This window comes from Lissotriton helveticus, chromosome 5_1, assembly GCF_964261635.1.
Source record: "Lissotriton helveticus chromosome 5_1, aLisHel1.1, whole genome shotgun sequence".
Lineage (NCBI taxonomy): Eukaryota > Metazoa > Chordata > Amphibia > Caudata > Salamandridae > Lissotriton > Lissotriton helveticus.
This window is the reverse complement of record NC_136065.1, coordinates 2130992964-2131013139: the sequence shown is the minus strand read 5'-3', so window position 1 is coordinate 2131013139 and position 20176 is coordinate 2130992964. Positions and strand designations below refer to the sequence as shown.

The following is a 20176-nucleotide window of genomic DNA, read 5'->3' as shown; positions in this document are numbered from 1 at the left end:
TGACATTGGCTGGGCTGCTGGCAGTGGCTGGGCTGCTGGCAGTGGCTGGACTGCTGGCAGTGGCTGGACTGCTGGCATGGGCTGGACTGCTGGCAGGGGCTGGACTGCTGGCATTGTCTGGACTGCTGGCAGGGGCTGGACTGCTGACATTGGCTGGACTGCTGGCAGGGGCTGGACTGCTGGCAGGGGCTGGACTGCTGGCATGGGCTGGACTGCTGGCATGGGCTGGACTGCTGGCAGGGGCTGGACTGCTGGCATGGGCTGGACTGCTGGCATGGGCTGGACTGCTGGCATTGGCTGGCTGCTGGCATTGGCTGGCTGCTGTGGGCTGGTCAGGTCGCTCTTAAATGCTACTTTATGGACAGGGTGTGCTCCCAGCCAAGAACGGCAAGGAGCAGGCGAGGAGCTAACTTGCCTCTTTTTACCCAGGGAAGCTGGCAGACCAGCCCTGGCAGAAATATCTCTGGCAAGGAAAACAACAAGGCAGTGCTTTATTTGAGCCGGTGGTTTCTGGGGCTCGGCACAGTAACTTAGTTGTCCGCACCTAAGGCGGCCTGCCACATAGTGGGGCTGTTTATCTGATTTAGAGATTAGCCAAATTGAGTATTAATTCAATATACAGTAAAAATGACTAATACACGCCACCCGAGCCTTTCAAATAGCTTTGGGGGCCTGGAAAAGTCTGAATTCTCACATTTGTCGGAGTGTGATGGGCAGTGGGTGTGTTTGTACTGTCGTTGGCAGCGCTGCCAGGGGCCATCAGTGAGGCGAGCCGAAGTGGCCCCTGACAAGGGCCCTGGCACTTGTTTTTTTTTTTCAAATTAAGCGCTGTAATAAGGTAGGGCGTCTCCCACATCCACGTGGGCTGCAGTTTACCAGGCGGCTCTGTTTTGCTCATTAGTTATATTTCACTTTCCCCCACGTGGCTGGGACAGAGGCCACGTAGTCCAGCTTGGCCGAGTACACTTAGAGGCTGGTCTCCAGCCTGTCCAGGGGGGCGTGGCGTGACACTTAATACGGAGACTCCCAGCACTGTGTGATGACTTGTCATTTTTAGGCCTGGGCGGTAAATTCCGTTCCGCTTGCGGAATTCGGGTAATTTCGCGTTCCGCGGAGAACACAAAATTGCCCAAAAATCTGCGTTCCGCAACTTAGCGAAATGTTTTGCTTGTTCGCGATCTCAAAATGCGTGTTCACGAGATATTTCCCCCCCGAGCATGCAAACAGTGATTGAGAACAGGAAATAAGCATTGCGAACAAGCAATTCCGCGTGTTCGTGGAATTTCTGCATGTTCACAGAGATTTTTTACCGTTTCGCGGACATTTTCGTAAAGCGATTATGCAAATTCCGCCCACCCCTAGTCATTTTATGACTGAGGGCTGTCCTGCCAATTGCCACGCATCACGAGTGACACTAACGCATTTCCATACTGAGTCCCACATCACATCATTGAAATTTATTTTGACACATTTGTAGCTCCTCTGAATTTCTTGAGGCTTTCACAGCACGCCGGTGTGATTCTCAGGGTCACCTGTGAGCCTGCAGGTGCTGGGTTCACTGTCAGAGCGTACCAGGTCGAGTAAAAGAGCGGATTTCATTGATATACCAACACCTTGCCATGACACATTTGGTGGCGGCTGGGATTTTGGCTCAGTTCTCCCTCCTCTCTTTATTTCTATCTCACGCTGGCTCTAGGAAGTCATAACATCTCAGACTCCTTTGGCCTTTGTGCACATGAGCAGCCTGTGCTCTGCCCCTTGGCTGCTGCTACAACCTAAGTCAACAGATGACAGACTGAGTATAGTTAAATAAATAAATACTATCTATTCCGTCTTCCGTGGGCTCCCCCATGTCGCGCCATGCCCCACCCCACAGCGCTTACCTGAGCCGGCCAGCGCTGGAAATAAAGTATTTGCTTTGGATCATACAGTTTGGTGAAGTTGGGAAGCTGTGATTTCACATTGTGCAGTGTAGCCGCAGCTTTTCCAGATCTTCGTAATGCTCAAGAAGGTAATTTATGCGGTTTGTTTGTTTTAATAGAATTATAGTTTGTTCAACTTGTGTTAAAGTGTCACTTGGCATGTCACACTTTTGGAAATAGAATGTCACTCAAACGTACACTGATATCATGGAAATGTCACACATGAGTAGTCTGAAAAATATGTAGCTTTAAGAGTGAGAGCTGGCCCATTTTAACTTGTTGGAAGGCTGTTATTTATTATGCAGCTGAGGAGAACCCTGGCATTATCACACCTCATTGCGGGTAATCTCAGGGGCTCTATAATGTGTGACTAATACATTTTAGTGTGGTAATGCGGACACCAGCACTAAACTGTGTTAGTCTAACCCCTGATGAGTAATACTTGGCAGAGCTAGGCTTTTAGGGACCCTTCTAAGCCATTACATATAAGAAAAGGGTTTCATTCTTGACCATTGTCTCTTGATGTGGACACAGGTGCCTTATTTCACTCTCAATAAAGTGTCATTCAAAGTGTCACACATAAGGCCCTGATATGTCAAGCATAAGCACCCTCTGCACATGGGAATGTCACACACATGCAAACTAAAAACTTGGCAGCTATGCAGTGCGTGCTTTTTCTGTGTTGGAGGAAATTAGATAAAAGCAGCATTGTAAAGACATCCCTGCCCTCCTACACATATCTGTTTTCAGGTAATAGATATTGCACAAAGAACGCTTCCTAGCCGTGCACACAATGTCTCCCTTCTATAGGCGCCTTTGAAACTGTGTCCTGGTTGCAAGGCAGTCCTCAACAGGACACATGTCTCAGAAGGCGTTCCCTAAATAGGCAGACACCCTACGCATCACTGCCGGTGAACCCGTGGAAGAAGGGACACCGATCAAAGGTTTCTGGTACTGGAGCCAGCTGAGGTTCTGCTGTTGGAAACTTGTTGACCTTGTGGTAGATGGCTCGAAGTTAAAGGTTTATGGTGGTGGAGGTATCTGAGGTTTTGTTGGTAGAAACCTAATTACCCCGTGGTATACAGGACACTGGTCGAAGGGTTCAGGTGCTGGAGCCAGCTGAGGTTTTACTGGTTGAATCTTGGTGACCCCGTGGTGGATGTGACGCTGATTGGAGGTTCCCGGTGGTGGAGCCAGCTGTGGTTCTTCTGTTAGAAACTTGGTGACCCCGTTGAAGGTCACAGCTCAAGAGTGAAGGTTTCTGGTGGTCGAAACATCTGAGGTTTTGCTGTTAGAAACGTAGTAACCCCATGGTGGATGTGACGCTGGTCGAAGGTTGTTGGTGGTGGAGCCAGTTGAGGTTTTGCTGTTTGAAACTTGGTGGCCCTTTGCTAGATGGGACGCCGGTTGAAGGTTTCTGGTGGTGGAGCCAGCTGAGGTTCTGCTGTTTGAAACTTGATGACCCTTTGCTAGATGGGACGCCGGGTGAAGGTTTCTGGTGGTGGAGCCAGCTGAGGTTCTGCTGTTTGAAACTTGATGACCCTTTGCTAGATGGGATGCCGGGTGAAGGTTTCTGGTGGTGGAGCCAGCTGAGGTTCTTCTTTTTGAAACGTATTGCCCCCGTGGTAGATGGGACGAGGTTGAACATTTCTGGTGGTCGAGGCATCCAAGGTTTCACTGTTAGAAAGTTTGTGACCCCGCTGTAGAAGGGACACTGGTAAAAGTCTTCTGGTAGTGGAGCCAGCTGAGGTTCTTCTGTTCGAAACATGTTGACCCTGTGGTAGAAGGGACACCAATCAAAGGAGCGCAAACTTGAACTGAAGGTATCGGCATGCTTTACATGAGCACCAGTTTTGTTACAGATGGACCCATTCGTTTTTTTACGCACGCGAAGATTAAGGGATTTGTCCAGAATCGCAAGATGTTGAGCGTCTCTCCCGAGACTCATACCTGGTTCCCCAGCTTCGAGGTTGACTGCTCTGACTATTAAGGCACATCCTCTCCCAGATTTCTGGTGGAGGAGCAAGTCGAAGGGTTCTAGTGGTGGAACCAGCTGAGGTGCTGCTGTTGGAAACTTTGGACCTGCATAGAGAACTCAAAGCACTTCTCCACAACAACTTTTCTCTCCTCTCTTATCCCCCCTTCCATGTCTGAATGCAACTTTATATCCCTTTTAAACAGTTTCGCCTTTTTGTAAGTTTACCTTCCTTTTATTCCCCCCTTGTAATAATACGTATTGCAATACTGTATCCCGTTGCTAATTCTGTACCTATTGTTATCCTATCTTATGTTGTCCACCTCTGTTGTAAAGCGCTCTGACACTCCAGGGTCCAGCAGCGCTATATAAAACCCTTGAAATAAATAAAATAAATAAATAAATAGATGGGTCGAGGTAGCAGGTTTCTGGTGGAAACTCATGGTTCTACTACCTCTAAATTATGGGGGATTGCAGCGGGTGTGGCAGGGCAGGAGGGGAGGATTTGACGGAGAACCACCAAAATCTAAATGACGGCTCTAGATTTCAGTGCCAGATTTCTCACTTTGCTATATTGTGTGATTCTGAGCAATAGAATCTCCCAGTCATTTAGGTGAGGGTAAAGCTGAGCGCAAATTGCATTTGCATCGGTTTTAGCCCCAAATGAAAGGAGAAACTGAGCGTAAAATGCATTCACCCCAGGGTTAGCGCTGTGGGAATCTCAAGTGGAAAACTGACGTGAATTCAGTTTGCACATGCGACTTCCATCTACGCTCGCAGTGCTGCAAGTCGTGGGCAAATATCCAACCGAACATTTGTATACACTTCAGAGTGCTATGGCACTGCCATATAAGAATTTAATTACTTCACAGGGCTATGGTACTGTCATTGAGAAATTAATGTTTCAAAGCGCTATGCTACTGCCTATAGAACTGTGTATATATACACTTTGCATTGCTATGGTACTCTCATTTAAAAATGTATATGTTTCACAGTGCTATGTTATTGGTGAGTGGCAGGAGATACACTAAACCCAGTAACACCTCTGTTTCCTTTCCAGATAATCAACATTCTCCCACCTTTGAAGGCCAGAAGCTTCCAGCTCACAGAAGTAAGTGCCTCTCTCAGGACCGACTGAAACTCTTGACGCCTTTGAAAACCCTCAATTTGAGCCGTGGTCTCAAAAGCCCTGGACTTGATCTACTGTGGGGTGAGAACTAGTGGCATTGGGATGTCACGACAGTCGCATTAAATGTGTATTAGAACATTGGAATGTTGGGAGCTCCATTGAAAACAATGGTGTAGCTCCGGGATTATAATGGGTGGTACAAGCCCGGAGCTCCAACATTCCAATGCTTCTTTGTTCACAGCTCTGGCTGTGAACAGAGGCTTCAGGGAGCCTGAGGGGATTCCAATCCCCTCGGCTCCCTGAAGGGTTTTTTGTATTTGTTTGAACATTCTGCCCTCTAGTGGCAGAATGTTCTAATAGCCTTATAGCCCTTCGTAGCAGGGCTATACCGGCAATTAAAGTCCCTCTCCCTTGTTAAAGTCCCTCGCCTTCAGCTCGGGCCTTTAACGCTGCAGCGGGCCTGTAATAGCCAGGATAGCCCTCTACGGCAGGCCATAAGGCTATAATAGACAGGTTCACACATTTTAACACCACTATGAACTGGAGTTATGATTCCCACGCCTGGTGTTGCAGTCATGGCCTCATCACTGGTTGAAATGCTTCAGTAGAATGTATCACATGACCTGGTCTGCCCGGTCCTACAGCCTCAGGGAGACTGCTACTGGAATGATGGGGTATTAGGAGGGGGAGAGGGGGGGCTCGATTCCGCTTCCACACCTCACCGGCTGTCTCCTTGTTGCCCGCAGGATGTCTCAGCACAAGGGCACCGTGATCCTGGCCTACAGCGGCGGACTCGACACGTCCTGTATCCTGGTCTGGCTGAAGGAGCTGGGATATGATGTCATTGCCTTCTTGGTGAGTATATGGGTGGGGGCGAGAAGGGGTGACCTGCGGGCCACCGGGGTGAGACGGTGCAGGATATGTGATTTACTCTTGACCATCCTGGTAGTCCGAATTTATTTTGACAGAGGAAAGAGAAATTTTTAGGTCGAGCCTAAGCAGAGCTCATGTGCTACTTCGAGACATGCTGTATTCACTCTGGGACTTAACCACGCCTACTCCTTTCCATTGGTTCTTTCCTGTGGCTTTCTAAATGCATTACTTTTGAGTGAAAAATCGTGCCCATTTGTCCCTCCTTTTGGTGTGCCGTCTCCTCACATGGCCACTGTCCCTGCTACATGTCTCATTTCACTTCTATCCATTTCAATTCTTTTTGCGCAAACTGTTTTTTTAGATTGCTTTTGCTCGAGTTCTCAGCAAACGTGCTGCGAGTACCAGGCAGCCTCTGGTTGCTCAGGCCCACAACCGCCCGTAGGACTTAGAAGGCGCTGTCGCTCTTCCAGGGGATAATGCCAGGACATCCATGGGAACACTTGGCTTTTTCACCCTTGTTGTGCTCCTGCAGAGAGTACCCTTGTGTACCTTACAGCCTCTGGATCACCTTGTAACTCCTCCACAGCTCTGGGTGTGGCCACCGTCACAACCAGGACCCCCACCACAGCCAGCATTCCTACTCACATCCCGCTGTTTCCAGAGCCTCCCCCAGATCCAGCAAGAATATGTCCATGCCCACCCTCGAAAGGTGTACCCCATCAACATCCAGGCATCCTGTAGCCTTGGCGTGCAGTAACCCATGTCGGATAAAGCCGAAACCCCTTTGCTCTGTGAATTTACGCATGGCGCTATTCACCCTCCTACGTGAGGCCTCTACGACATCCCCTGATCGGTCTCCTTGCCAAACTAGTTGCTGTGTTATTTCAGACCACCACAGTTCACATGTCCGCAGAGGGTTACCCAAATGACACATTGTGCCCCTTATCTCTTGCAGCAGTACCTTTCTCCCCAGTAAAGTCAGCCTGGGCTGTAAATTCCATTCCGTTCCCGGAATTTGGGTAATTTTGCGTTCCGCGGAGAACGCGAAATTGCCAAAAATTCTGCGTTCCGCGACTTTGTGAAATTTTTTGCTTGTTCACGTTCTCAAATGCGTGTTCGCAAGATATTTCCTCCTGAGCACGCAAACAGCAATTGCGAACAGTAAAAAAGCATCGCGAACAAGCAATTCCGCGTGTTTGCGGAATCTCTGCGTGTTCGCGGAGATTTTTTACCGTTTCGCGGAGATTTGCGTAACGCGATTACGCAAATTCCGCCCACCCCTAACCAGAACGTGGGGTGGAGTGATACCCCCCGAGTCTCTGCTGCAGTTTCCTCAGCAAACCGTTCCAGCGCATCCCCGGGTAACCTAGCGACATAATCTCGGTGGCGGAGAAACCGTGGAGCCACTTCCTGCTCTTAGCCCACTGTGCCACTCTAGCGACGCCCGAATGGCCAATCACCCAGACCTTGGTTCCTGGCAAATAAAGAAATGTTGTGTTTGCAAAACTTTTATTGTTATTAGACACACAATACTTTACTACATTGCACATCAAAACACACAACACTGCAAATGCACAGGCCTCAGGGGCCACCAGTGGTACCTTTTGTCCATTTTTTCTGCCAGTACTATTACAGGCAAAAAACACAGTTGATGGACAGAATGTAGAACAATGTCATACATTATATATCTCTTGAAGCATTGAGACTCCCAGCTCACAACCTGCTTTATTCGCTCGGTCGGCAAGCCCACCAAGAAGGCCGTCGTGCTGCCCGATCTGGAAAGAATGGCGACTGACCCTCTTGACCACCCCTGCGTGGCCTGACAGTTGTAAGCAAGACTGCCTGATGTGGCCTACTTGGAACTTCGTAGCCGGTGCCCTGTCCTCATGCACGAGGAGGTACCATTCAACCACAGGGCGTAGAGCCAAATAGGCGGCAAACTCTGGACAATACCTTGCATCGCCCAGACTCTGTAACAAGACCACTCTCCCATTCCCCGCCTCATCCGTTTTCGACCCCCTCACCACTATCCTGAGGCCAGTGCTGAATATTGTAACATCGTTGATATTCAGTGCTACCCCCGAAGTGTCCTGCTTGGATCTAGCCACTAGCTCCCCAATCCTAAAGGCCTCGAAGAAGGCCAGGGCAAAAGTGGCAGCAAATGGGGATGCTTCAAAAGCTGAGCGGGTGGCGCCGGGCAGGCAGTCCAGCATCCCCTGCAGTATCGTGTAGTCAATGGCCGACCTATTGTCCAGGGACCGTGGTTCGCTCCTAGGCCATCCCTTGAGTGCTGCCCTGATCAAAAGGATTTTGTGGGGTCGCTCTGTCCTCTCAACCTGGCGTGGTGACTGATGGCCGACAGGTGGCCCAAAATCCATGGGTGGGTTTTCCCACTATCTTTGGCCCAAACAATAAACTTTTGTACTCTGAGTTCCAAAGGTGACCCCACCTCATACCAGGCTCCCACTGTTGCACAAACTCTGCCCACACAAGCTTTATAGCGCTTCTTAGTCCCCGGTGCCAGTTACAGCTCACCCAGAACCAGAGGCGCAACTAGGGCCACATTTCGGAGGGGGCTAAAAAAAAATTGGGGGGGGGCTGAACTTTTAATCAGTAGGCAGAGTGGAGCGACAGGGCCTCCAAAAAGGGGTGGAACAACAGCAAGGCCTAATTAACATTCAAACGTTTGGGTGCGGCTGTGTGTGTGCCCGGGATCTGTCTCATCCCGGGCTGCCACACACGACGGGGGGGGGCTGAAGCCCGGTGAGTCCAATGGGTGTTGCGTGCCTGCCCAGAACCCTCAAGCGCTACTCCACTTCAGAAGGAACCAGAGGGATTGTGGGAAAGGGGTCATCTCCTCTCTCGCTCTCGGCCATGCCTCCCGGAACCGGCGCCACTGAAAATGAGAGAGCGCATTACCTGCAACGTTCTGCACCCCCTGAATGTGGCGAGCCCTGCAGTCCACATTATTCCTCAGGCATGCCCTCACCAGCCAGTACTCCAGGCCACAGGTGGAAGGTTGTCACTGAGTCACTTCTTCTGCGCCTGGCTCCCCGGGTCAGAAGGCAGTGTTGTCTGTCCGGCTCCCCCCGGCTGCTCGCTCGAGCCAGGGTCACTTCTTCTGCGCCTGCGACCCCAGGCTGCTTGCTCGAGCCGGGGTCACTTCTTCTGCGCCTGGCTCCCCGGGTCTGAAGGCAGTGTTGTCTGTCCGGCTGTTCCCAGGTTGCTCGCTCGAGCCAGGGTCACTTCTTCTGCGCCTGGTCCCCGGTCAGAAGGCAGTGTTTCTGACCCTGTGCCACTCTTTTCCTTCTGACTGCTCTGGAGTACTGTACAGATTATACTGGACATTTTTCCAGGCAGAGGCTGACGGAAGTGGCTGCGTCAGGACCAGCAGCTGGGGATGGTATTTATTCTGTTTCTGAATGTTTTTAAGTTCTTCCAGAGTGAGCTGCTCATTCTTTAACCCTCCTCAAGGGGCCAGGAGTTACTTCCTTCGCCGTTTTGCAAAGCTTTCCGTAAGCAACAGGGCCGGCTTTAGGGCGGTGCAACAGGTGCAGCCACGTGATTGGAGAGACGACGATTACTTTTTCCTGGTGGTCGAGAGAGAGCCTGAGCAGGGGTCATGGGATGGGGGGGGGCGCCAAAAAGGACTGTCGCAGCAGGGGCCACCAGAGCTAAAGCTGCCCTGGTAAGCAGTTTCCAGATGTGTCGTCGAGTCGTATAAAATGCAAACCTTGCAGCAGACTGGACTCTGGCCGCCCGCCGGGCCTGTGTGTGTCAGTCCCAGGGTGCCGGGCTTTGTTCAGGTGGGAATGTGTTGTCTTGCTTATTTTTGGCCCTGTTGGCAAGGCGCGTGTTTTGGTTCCTGTAGAGCTAAGAAAGCAAAACAGCGGCCAGCCTCCTCTGTGATTGGCTGCGGACTGTGAAGGGAAAGACGAGAAAGCAGCGGTGGTGTGTATCACACAACGCGCATCTTTCAAAATATCCCCCCTCTTAAATATGCACCCCCCCCCCCGGATTATAGCATAGAGGTGCAATTCCCGACACCCTGCTCCGCATGGGGGTTTTCACAGGACCTCAAAGGGACCTTAAAATACAATTCAGGGGGGGCGTGGCTAGCAGCCTAAGATGGTGGCAGCTTAGAGGGCGAGCTCCGCGGTTGAAGCGGCCTCCAGGCCTATCCGACTAGTAATCCGACGCTGAATTTCGCCCTACGGGCAGGGACTGAAGCCCGGGGCCGGGCGACACGCCCGACAGCAATCAGATCCAGAATCCGACTGCGGGAAGTGAAGTTGCCCGTATCGCCCGCTCTGGCCTTGGGGAGGAACTGGAGCCTGGGACCCGCCTGGCGAGAGAGAGCCGACAGGAAGTGCAGCGGCCGAGGCGTGGAGGAGCCGGAAGCGGGCGCTCGCGACGGAGCGCCGGGATCGAGAGAGACTCGCGACCTAGCGCGACCACCGGCGCCTTTGTGGCCTGCGGGTAAGAGACCGACCGACGCCGACTGCGGCCGGTGGGCGCAGGGAACGCTCCAGGCCTCTACACGAAGGCGGCCGGACCTGTGCCGGGCCCGGGACCGCCATCTTGTTCATTCGCCGGAGAAACCGGGGCTCTCCCTTGTGGGGGTGCGGAGCCTGCCGCTCTGAGGGCTGCAACAGCCACCACCCGGACTGCAGAAGGCCTGACACGGGGGGCGCCAATTCTTTGAGGAAAGACACCGGGGCGGCCATTAACGCGCCGGAGCGCGACCGCACAGAGCAAACAGCCGCGCAGCCAGCCTTGGTGTCCGTGGTGATCGCTTTAACTGCTGGGGTGCGGCCCAGCTGGAACCCCGACGCTGCGGAGAAGGGTCCTGCTCCACTGTGGGCACAGAGGTGTCCCCGTTGCTTCACGGACCGGTGGGCGCCCCCCCCCTGGGTGAGACTGACACATACCCGGCTGGGGCTTGGTGGCATCAGGGTCTCCGTCACGCATACGAGGGCCACAGGTGGGCCGGTTCAGGCGCCCCCTCGAGCCAACGATCCATCGCGCCGCCCTGACCACGGGCTATTTCCACCTCTTCACTGACGAGGGTCTACGGGCCCGACGGACAACGCGGCGACTCGACCTCACCAGCTGGCCCCTCCAGGCGACGAGGACGACAAAAATAGCCCCTTCGGCCCCACCGCATTCAGAAACTGCAGAAGCGGCGGAGGGCCTCTACCGGGGCTCCTTCTGGAGGAACCAAGCTCCCTGAAACACCCTGCTCACTGCGAACACTTCAGTGACATTACAACTGCCATGGCGGGCAAGGGACCGAAGGGTGGCAATGCGCAAACACGACTCGAGAGGTACGCATATGATAGATCGTCCGCCTCCCCGCCAGACGCTAAAACTCAGGCCAGCAAGACGACCGACCCAGCGGGAGGGAAGAAAGCTACCCTTGAAGACGTCATGCGAGCTCTGTCGCAAGTACAAGCTACGGTGGGGTCGATCTCAACAGAAATAACATTGATTAGGGCCGACTTCCACAAGATGTCGGAAAAAGTTTCCTCGATGGAGGTGGTGACCAAATCCTTGGTGGAGGATGTATCGGAGCTCCAGATTAGTGTTGAGCGAATCTCGAACGAGAACAAAGACCTACGTGCAAAGCTGGACGAGCAAGAAGGGCGCTCGAGGCGGAACAACATCCGCATTATAGGGGTTCCGGAGTCGGAGGACACGAGAGCGATGGACCTCTATGTGGAAAAACTGATCGAACATGAACTCAAACCCAAGGGTCTATCCGCCTTTTTCTCCGTGGAAAGAGCACATCGAATCCCGGGGGGTCGTCCGAAGCAAGGAGTGGCACCACGACCGATTGTTGCACGACTCTTCAATTTTAGAGACAGAGATGCGATCTTGCAGGCGGCGAGAAATTCTCCCCCAGTCAGGATTCAAAATTCCACCCTGGCGTTCTTTCCAGACTACACGGCAGAGGTCGCACGTAGGAGGAGAACATTCTTTGAAGTCAAGAAAGAATTGAGGGCGAGAGAACTTCCCTATGCCATGCTTTTCCCAGCCAAGTTGAGAGTGGTGGCTGAGAACAAAACGTGGTTCTTCGAAACTCCGGAGGCTGCACACGACTGGCTGGAGGGATGGAGACAGACGGGGCTACCTCGCCGCTCCACAAGACCAAACAAGCACCGTACTAATGGCTCCCGATCAGGCTCACAAGTATCCGGAGGTGACGCGGATCCCCACTGAGCGAGGCACATGCAACTGAAAACAATGAAGAACAATGAATTCCCAAGCCTACTAACCTAGTGACAATGTAGCACTGGCCGGGCGGGCCGTCAAGGACACCGGGCGGAGGTCCTCCGTGGACTTGGAGGGAGGCCGCCGACTCCGGAGAGACCCTCACCCCAACGAGCAAGTACTATGTTTGGGGTTGGGATCAGGCACTCTGCTAAGTTGGGGGGGTGGGCAGTTCAGGGTCCGTCTAGCAGGGGGGCAGGGAGGGGGGGAGTTGGGAAGGGGGGGTGTTCGATCGTTTTGAGTTACTTTACAGGTGTAGATTGGAACCACGAGGCACACACATTACATATGGCGGGCTCATGTCGAGTTATTAGATCGCCATTTCTATGGTACATAGACTTTCTCAACCGCAGAAGCAATGGCACGCACCACACGGAGTGACATCGAGAGGGGGGAACGTGGGGTAGGGCGCATGGCACCTCTGCAACTTATGTCCTGGAACGTGAGAGGTCTTGGGGACAAGGTCACACGAGGTTTGGTGCTACACAGTATAAAGAGGTACTACCCGGCCCTAGTCCTGCTGCAGGAGACACATCTCACAGGCACAGCCACACACGCCTTAGACAGGAAAGGCTACCGTATGATCGCTCACTCGGAGTTCACAAGGGGGTCCCGTGGGACGGGAATACTGATGCACCGGTCCTCCAGATTTATACTGCAGTCCACAAAGGTAGACACACACGGCCGTTTCGCAGCGGCACTTGGGCAATGGGAAGGGAGGCAGCTGAATATAGTTTCGGTGTACGTTCCGCCGGCGCTGCACAAGATAGTCCTCCCAGAGCTTGGAAAATTTCTGTTGGAACTCCCAGACGGGGACCTCATTGTAGGGGGGGATTTCAATGCAGTGGCGCATAACACATTAGATAGGTTCCCGACACGAACACAGGCTCCAGGGCCCTCCCGGCTGCATGACTTCCTAGAGGCGCAAGGCCTGATAGACCTTTGGAGGCGTCTACACCCGACTGACCAGCACTACACTTACCACTCAGCGGTCCACGACAGTCTGTCACGGATCGACTATTTCCTAGCACCGGGGCATGGGCTGCTCACTGTTGAAGACGTACAAATTAAACCGAGGGGTGTCTCGGACCATTCCCCATTGACGCTGACCCTTTCCAACCCGGAACGGTCCCAAGAGCGCATATACCCGATATTCCCGGGCTACCTTAGGGTCCCACAAGTGACCAAGGCTCTCAAATCAGCGACAACATGCCTCCTCGCGGAGAATACTGGCTCGGTCTCATCCCCATCGGTCCTATGGGAAGCTTATAAAATGGTCCTCCGAGGCCAAGCCATCTCCACAATAACGAGTTATAAGCGCTCCCAGAAAATGGAACTACTAGACTTAGAGGACAGACTCGCCAAGGCAAATGAAGTTCATATGGCTGACCCGACCGGAGACACGCTCCACGCTCTACGGCTGTGTCAGCAATGTCATACTGATCTTCTACGTAGTAGAGTGATCGAACACATAACGGCCACCACGAATAGGATATACGACGTAGGGGATAAGGCAAGTAAGCTCCTAGCCTGGCTAGAGAAAAAGCGGGAGGGACAGAGGACTATCTTGCAACTGAAAGACTCTGTAGGGGCGATGCACACCCGCCCTGCCCGGATAGTCGAACTCCTGGCTGATCACTTCCAGGCGGTGTATACCTCTGACATAGAGGTTACCTGGGAAATGGCGGAGACGGCGCTCGTGGGAGTGCCCACCCGCACACTATTGCAGGACAGCGTTGAGGACCTAGAGTCAGAATTGTCGGCTGAGGAGATAACTTCGGCTATCGCGGCACTACGCCCGGGAAAAGCCATGGGCCCCAACGGGATCCCGATTGAATGGTACAAAACCATGTCGGAAACGCTCGCAACACCGCTACTCAACATGTACGTAGACAGCTTAGACCGAGGACACTTGCCACCTGATCAGTGCATGGCTACCATTGTGGCGATCCCGAAACCTGGCAAACCCCCTGAGGATTGCGGCTCCTACCGGCCGATTTCCCTCCTCAATGCAGAAAGCAAAATCCTGGCGAAATTGTTAGCCAACAGGCTGCTGCCTCACCTGAGCCACCTCATACATCCGGACCAATCGGGATTCATGCCGCACAGAAATACGGCGCTGAATCTTAGGCGCCTACATGGTGTTATGGCGAGAGCTCCGTTGTTGACAACCGACGCAGCGATCCTCTCATTGGACGCCACAATGGCGTTCGACTTAGTAGAGTGGCGGTACCTCTTTGCAGTCCTGCACCATATGGGCTTCGGCCCGAAATTCATAGGGTGGATCAAGCTACTGTACGAGAAACCGGTGGCGCGGGTGACCGCAAACGGACATGTCTCGAGAGTCATTTCATTAGCGAGGGGCACGAGACAAGGCTGCCCGCTCTCACCACTACTGTTTGCCCTGGTATTGGAGCCATTGGCGACTATCATTAGGACCACGCCACTGCTGCGGGGCATTAACTGGGGTGATGGCTGGGAGGACAGAGTGTCCTTATATGCTGATGATATGCTAATATACCTAACTAACCCGGCAGAAGGGATTCCAATATTACTGGCATTGACTGAGCGGCAGGGTATTGCATCGGGCTACAAGATTAACTGGACGAAATCGGTGCTCTACATGTTGCATGGGACCCCGCCACGTCTGGAGGTGGATTGCCCCTTGGTGGTGGAGGAAGTTTCCTTTAGATACTTGGGGATTCAGATCACCCGCGATCTTGCGATCTTTCAGGAGATGAATCTGAAACCGCTGCTCGACAGATTGAAAGCGGACGTGCGCCACTGGAAGACACTCCCACTGACGTTGCTGGGCAAAGCGGCGCTTTTCAAAATGATGGCGCTGCCCCGGTTCCTCTATGTTTTGGAGAACACGCCGACACTGGTTCCGCCTTCCTTTTTCAAACAGGTATCCGGGCAACTGTCAGGACTGTTGTGGGGAGATAGACCGGCAAGGATAGCACAAGTGAAACTGATCAGGGATTGGTACAGTGGAGGGATTGCACTCCCAAACCTGGAATTGTACTATTGGGCGGCGCACCTAAAGGTGATTAACCAGTGGTTGCATGCACCGCAGGAGGACCCGGCGTACTTAGCGGACAGACGACAGCTTGGCACTAACACGCTTCTGGCCCCGCTCTACAACAAAGGCCTGATGGCAAAACTGATCGGCCCAACTAAGCACACTGTAACGCTGTGGCATAGGGCTCAATCCCGTCTGAAGTGGGGGGGGTGATTACACAACTCACGCCCTTGTGGGACTCTAGGGCGCTGGGAAACTTGAGACGTAGTAAGGGATTCGACCACTGGGACACCATAGGGATTTCCACGGTGGGCGATCTGTGGACAAGAGAGGGGGTGGTTCCGTTTGACACTCTGAGAGAACAATATGAGCTGAACACCACTGAGACATATCGATACATACAGATTAGACATGCATTACTAGGTGCACTGACACCAGGTACTCAGGTCCCGGAATCGGCCCCTTTAGAGGACCGACTACTCACTGATTACATGGAAGCTAGTGCTACATCCCTCACGTACCGTAAACTAGTGAATAATTTGCCTGACCCATTACAGAAACTGAAAGAGAAATGGGAGGATGATGTTGGTGCCCTGGACGAGGCAGAATGGAATGCCGCAATGGCATCGCCTAGAGAGGCGGGAATATCAGCAAGGTTCCGATTGGTACAGTTCAAGATATTGCACCGAGTGTATTACACACGCACCACACTACACAAATTCCAGAGGGCAGATCACCCATATTGTCTGCGAAATTGTGGGGAGGAGGGGACGCTTTTCCATACCCTTTGGTCCTGTCTGAGCATACTAGACTACTGGAAGCGTGTGGCACGCACGATCGCCCAGACGCTGCTGCTCCCGTTCACTCCTGACCCTAGAATTTGTTTGTTAAATGTATGGGGCCCGACCGACCTGACATCACACGGGCGGAAATGGGTGATTATAGGGGTGATGTTAGCGAAGCGAGACATAGCGCAAAGATGGGGGGCATCAGAGACACCGACTCTGACACAGTGGTGCAAAAATATGGACATGCTCATGATGGTGGAGCGGGCGGTGTATCAGCAGAGGGCCAATCCACGTAAATGGAACAAAATATGGATGCCATGGAATGTTTACAGGGGGGAGCCTTGTGAACCTCTACAAGAAGAAGAAGATATAGATAGTTCAGAGGAGGAGGAGGATGTAGTGTAAAAATGGGACTGCGGGCGGGGCGGGGTGACAGGGGTGCGGTTTGCCTAGGTACCATCTCGCCCTTCTGGCGTAAGGGATGATAAGAATACGTGTGGGTAGTGGATACCGGCCATCGGCCTGACGCAACTAGAAAGCTTACGTATACCTACCATGCTTCTGTAAGACCAAGCCATACACCTGACTGTTGTTTGTTGTTTAATGTTAAAGTAAAAGGAAATGTTGCGAGTCAAATTGAATATGGCGGAATGTTGACGCCACGTATCTAAATGCTTGAACTAATACATATGCTGACATGAAGCAACAATAAAAACGTAAAAAAAAAAAATACAATTCAAGCCACGGAGCTGCGTCTGCAACATTAAAGTTAAAATAATTTTCAGTTTCACAATGAAACCTGCCCAGTAATTGTCTTCTATGGGGTTTTTCTTTTTCGATTCATCTGATTTATTTGCCGACTTCCCCCTTTCACAAATAGTATTTTCTCAGCTCGGCCAACACCGGTTTCGCACAAGTAAAAGTACTCGGGGCAGATGTATCAACATCCTGATTCGCGAATCTAAAATAGCGATTTTTTTTTTAGAAATCGCTATTTGAGATTTGCAAATAGGGATGTATGTAGAAAATCACAATTTTTTAGCGATTTCTTAAAATTTCTTAATTGCGATTAGCAAATTGCGAATCGCAATTAAGGAATAATTTCCCATTCATTTCAATGGGCCAGGAGGCCCATAGGAATGAATGGGAAGTTATTCTTAATTTGCTATTCGCAATTTGGGAATCGCAAATTGAGAATAATTTCAAGGGTGCAGGGGTGTCATATGGACACACCCCTGAAATTTACACGTGTGCACATATGCCCTATGCACATACATGCCCTGAGGGCATGTATGTGCGCCATATGGCACCCTCACAAAGGCCAAAAAGTGCATTTGTGAAAGAATTCACAAATTACCACCAACTTGAAGTTGGTAGTAATTTGCGATTTCTTAAGGAGAATTCGCAAAAATGAAATGCTTGTTGCATAGCATTTAAGGAATCGGAATTTGCGATTCCTTAAATGCTTACGCAAAATTAAGGAATCGCAAATTTTGCGATTCCTTAATTTTGCGATGTGATTTCCCTGATATATATCATTTTGCAAATTTTTAGTCTCAAACGCTGCTATTTTGCGAATCGCAGCGTTTGTGACTAAAAATTGCGCTGATACATCTGCCCCTCAATCAATGCGTGATTCCTGAGGCACATTGTTGTGTGTACAGACCCATTGCTAAAATACTTTGAAGGCGCTCAAGTGGCTGTCTTATGAAAAACACTACATGCTAAAATTCACATATTACGTACACAGGCGACCTTATCCATTTTTTAGACCAGTTTCAGCTCAATGTTGATTATAACTTGCAAGTAACTTTATACTATAACATATAGGCCGGGTCTGGTGGCTCGGCGGACTAATGCATCCACCGCAGGGGCCTGTGTTCAACCTCAGGGTCACAGGTTCAACTCCCGGCTGGTCTGCTCAGCCTTTCATCCATTTGAGGTCGATACAATGAGCACCATTGAGTTGGGAATTTCATCGCTAAGATGTCCCGTTGCTGGGGTGAACGTGCGCTTTTCAAATAGACCTGTTATGTTATGTTATCACGAGTGAAGGCAAGGCCTTTCATTTTGCACATGCATACGAATTTTTGCTTTTTAATATTGCCATGAAGTGTTTTAGAACTTTGTTTATCCCCCGTCTGCTGACATAAAACTGCAGCATCACTTATCCGCACAAGAGTGTGCACATGGCTGAAACAAACACGTGTGTGCTTGGACACTCCCGCTTTCACGGCTAAGCGCTTCATGCAATGCAGCCGCCATAGTCGGCTGACACCCTCCAGCTGGCGTCCATTACTGCCGACAGTACAAGGAAAGGTTCCACGTGCTTCCGCCAGGGTTCTTTTTATCTTAAAACACACAAGATGATGGACGGAATGTTGTTCAATGGCAAAACATTCACCCCCAGTCGCAGATCTGGGTTTAATCCATCGTTATTTTGCTCACCAAGCCACCCCCAGTTCAGACATGGCCATATGCAAATCAGTCTTGGCCCTGTGCCTCATGGGAACAGTCCAGCCCGAACTGCCAAGCCATGCCTTCCCTGGACCGGAAACAAGCTTCCGAGGACCGGTTTCTGGCTATCATCCTTCATCAGCCATTTTCTATCTTATTCTACATGTCCATATGCACTATTCTTTACTTGTTCTATATTTTGTTTTACATTTTTAGAGTATAGCGTATAACCCTAATGGCAGCGTATGTGATGGCGGTGCGGTCAGAACGTCACGTCCTGTGACCTCACACCCCATTACCTCCACCTCGGATTCTCTTACTATCACCAGGCAAAAGTGCCCCTCAGCTCTCCAATCATAAGCTATTGCTATACACAGCGGCCCTCCTGAGGTTGGTGCACCCTACACAGGTCAGCCCCCAGTGCGGTAGCACCAGTCGCACTACCCTAAATCGGCCCTGATCGCACGATCACTCATTGGCTGCTATGAATCATTTTGGCGTCTGTCCTGCGCTCCAGCTTCAACTTTCTTGGTCTCCGTTCCCCTCGCTTCTGTGTGTCTTGTCGTCCTTCTGCTTTAAGCGTCTCTCCTTTCTCCACCCTCTTTCTTTTTATGCTTCCTCCGCTCCCTGTATTCTTTCTCTTCTTCTTCTTACACTCGCTCTCTTATCGCTGGCCCACTTCTTGGCTGCTCACCTCCCTCCCGCGATGTTTCTCTCTCTTGCTCTCCACATCTCTCTCTTTCCTTCCTCGTCCTGTCTCTTATTTTCCTCTACTCGCTCTCTCTGATTCCTATCCCTCAAACCCACGCTCTCCTCCTCTTCTTAGGGTGTCTTCTGCGTACACAGCCGCTCCCTCTTTATACATCAGTGGCCCGCTCTCCCGTTCTTTCTCTTTCTCACACACTCCTTCTGCTCCTCTGTCTGGAGTTCATTCACCACTTCGTGCACAAACTACCTATCCCTCTCTATCGTCCTCTCTATCTATTCTGTGCAGCTCTCACCCCTATCTATTCGCCGTGCCACATAATTCCACTACACAAATACACCACATACAACGCAATTCCTCCCCACACAATTCCACAACTAACAATTCCAATTCAACCCACATGATTCCACACAGCATACATCCGCTCCCCTCCAAACAAAAACACATGGGTAAAAGACATTGGGCCATATGTAGGTAGCTTAATACCGGTCGGTAACGGCCGAAAATCGGTAAATTTGCCGTTACCGACCGGTATTTCACTTTTTCTAATGTATGAGGCTTGATTTAAGGATTCGGTAATTTATCGATTTGGTAATTTAAGGAATCGGTAAATTACCGAATCCTTAAAATACCGAAGCGGTAAATTACTGAATCCTTAAATCCTATGTAGGTAGCACTCAAGTAAGTGCATATTTGATTTAAGGATTTGTATATCGAAAACCTTTAAAAAAGCATTTTTATGCTTTTTTAAAAGTGCCATGTGGCAGACATACATGCCCTTAGGGCATGTATGTGTGCCACATTTGCACATATGCACGATTCAGGTGTGCATCAGGGTGTCAATGTGACACCCTGCCACCCTTGAATATGTTCCCCCTATTACCGATTCGGTATTTACCGAATCAGTAATAGTGAATGGCTTCCCCTTCATTTCTATGGGCCTCCAGGCCCATAGGAAGGAATGGGAATTACCGAATCGGTAAATACCGAATCGGTAATAACGAATATTACCGATTTGGTAAAATTTCCCG

The 20176-nt window shown here is 51.1% G+C and overlaps 1 protein-coding gene across 1 annotated transcript in view; it reads left to right on the top strand.

Moving 5' to 3' along the window:
* The window catches only part of ASS1 (argininosuccinate synthase 1), a 358057-nt gene that overhangs the window by 73108 nt on the left and 264773 nt on the right, over positions 1-20176 (top strand). The window contains exons 2-3 of the mRNA XM_078646217.1: positions 4958-5008; positions 5773-5881. Of these exons, the coding sequence (XP_078502343.1) occupies positions 5774-5881 (108 nt within the window). The 5' untranslated portion in view covers positions 4958-5008; position 5773. The remainder of the gene's footprint in view (positions 1-4957; positions 5009-5772; positions 5882-20176) is intronic.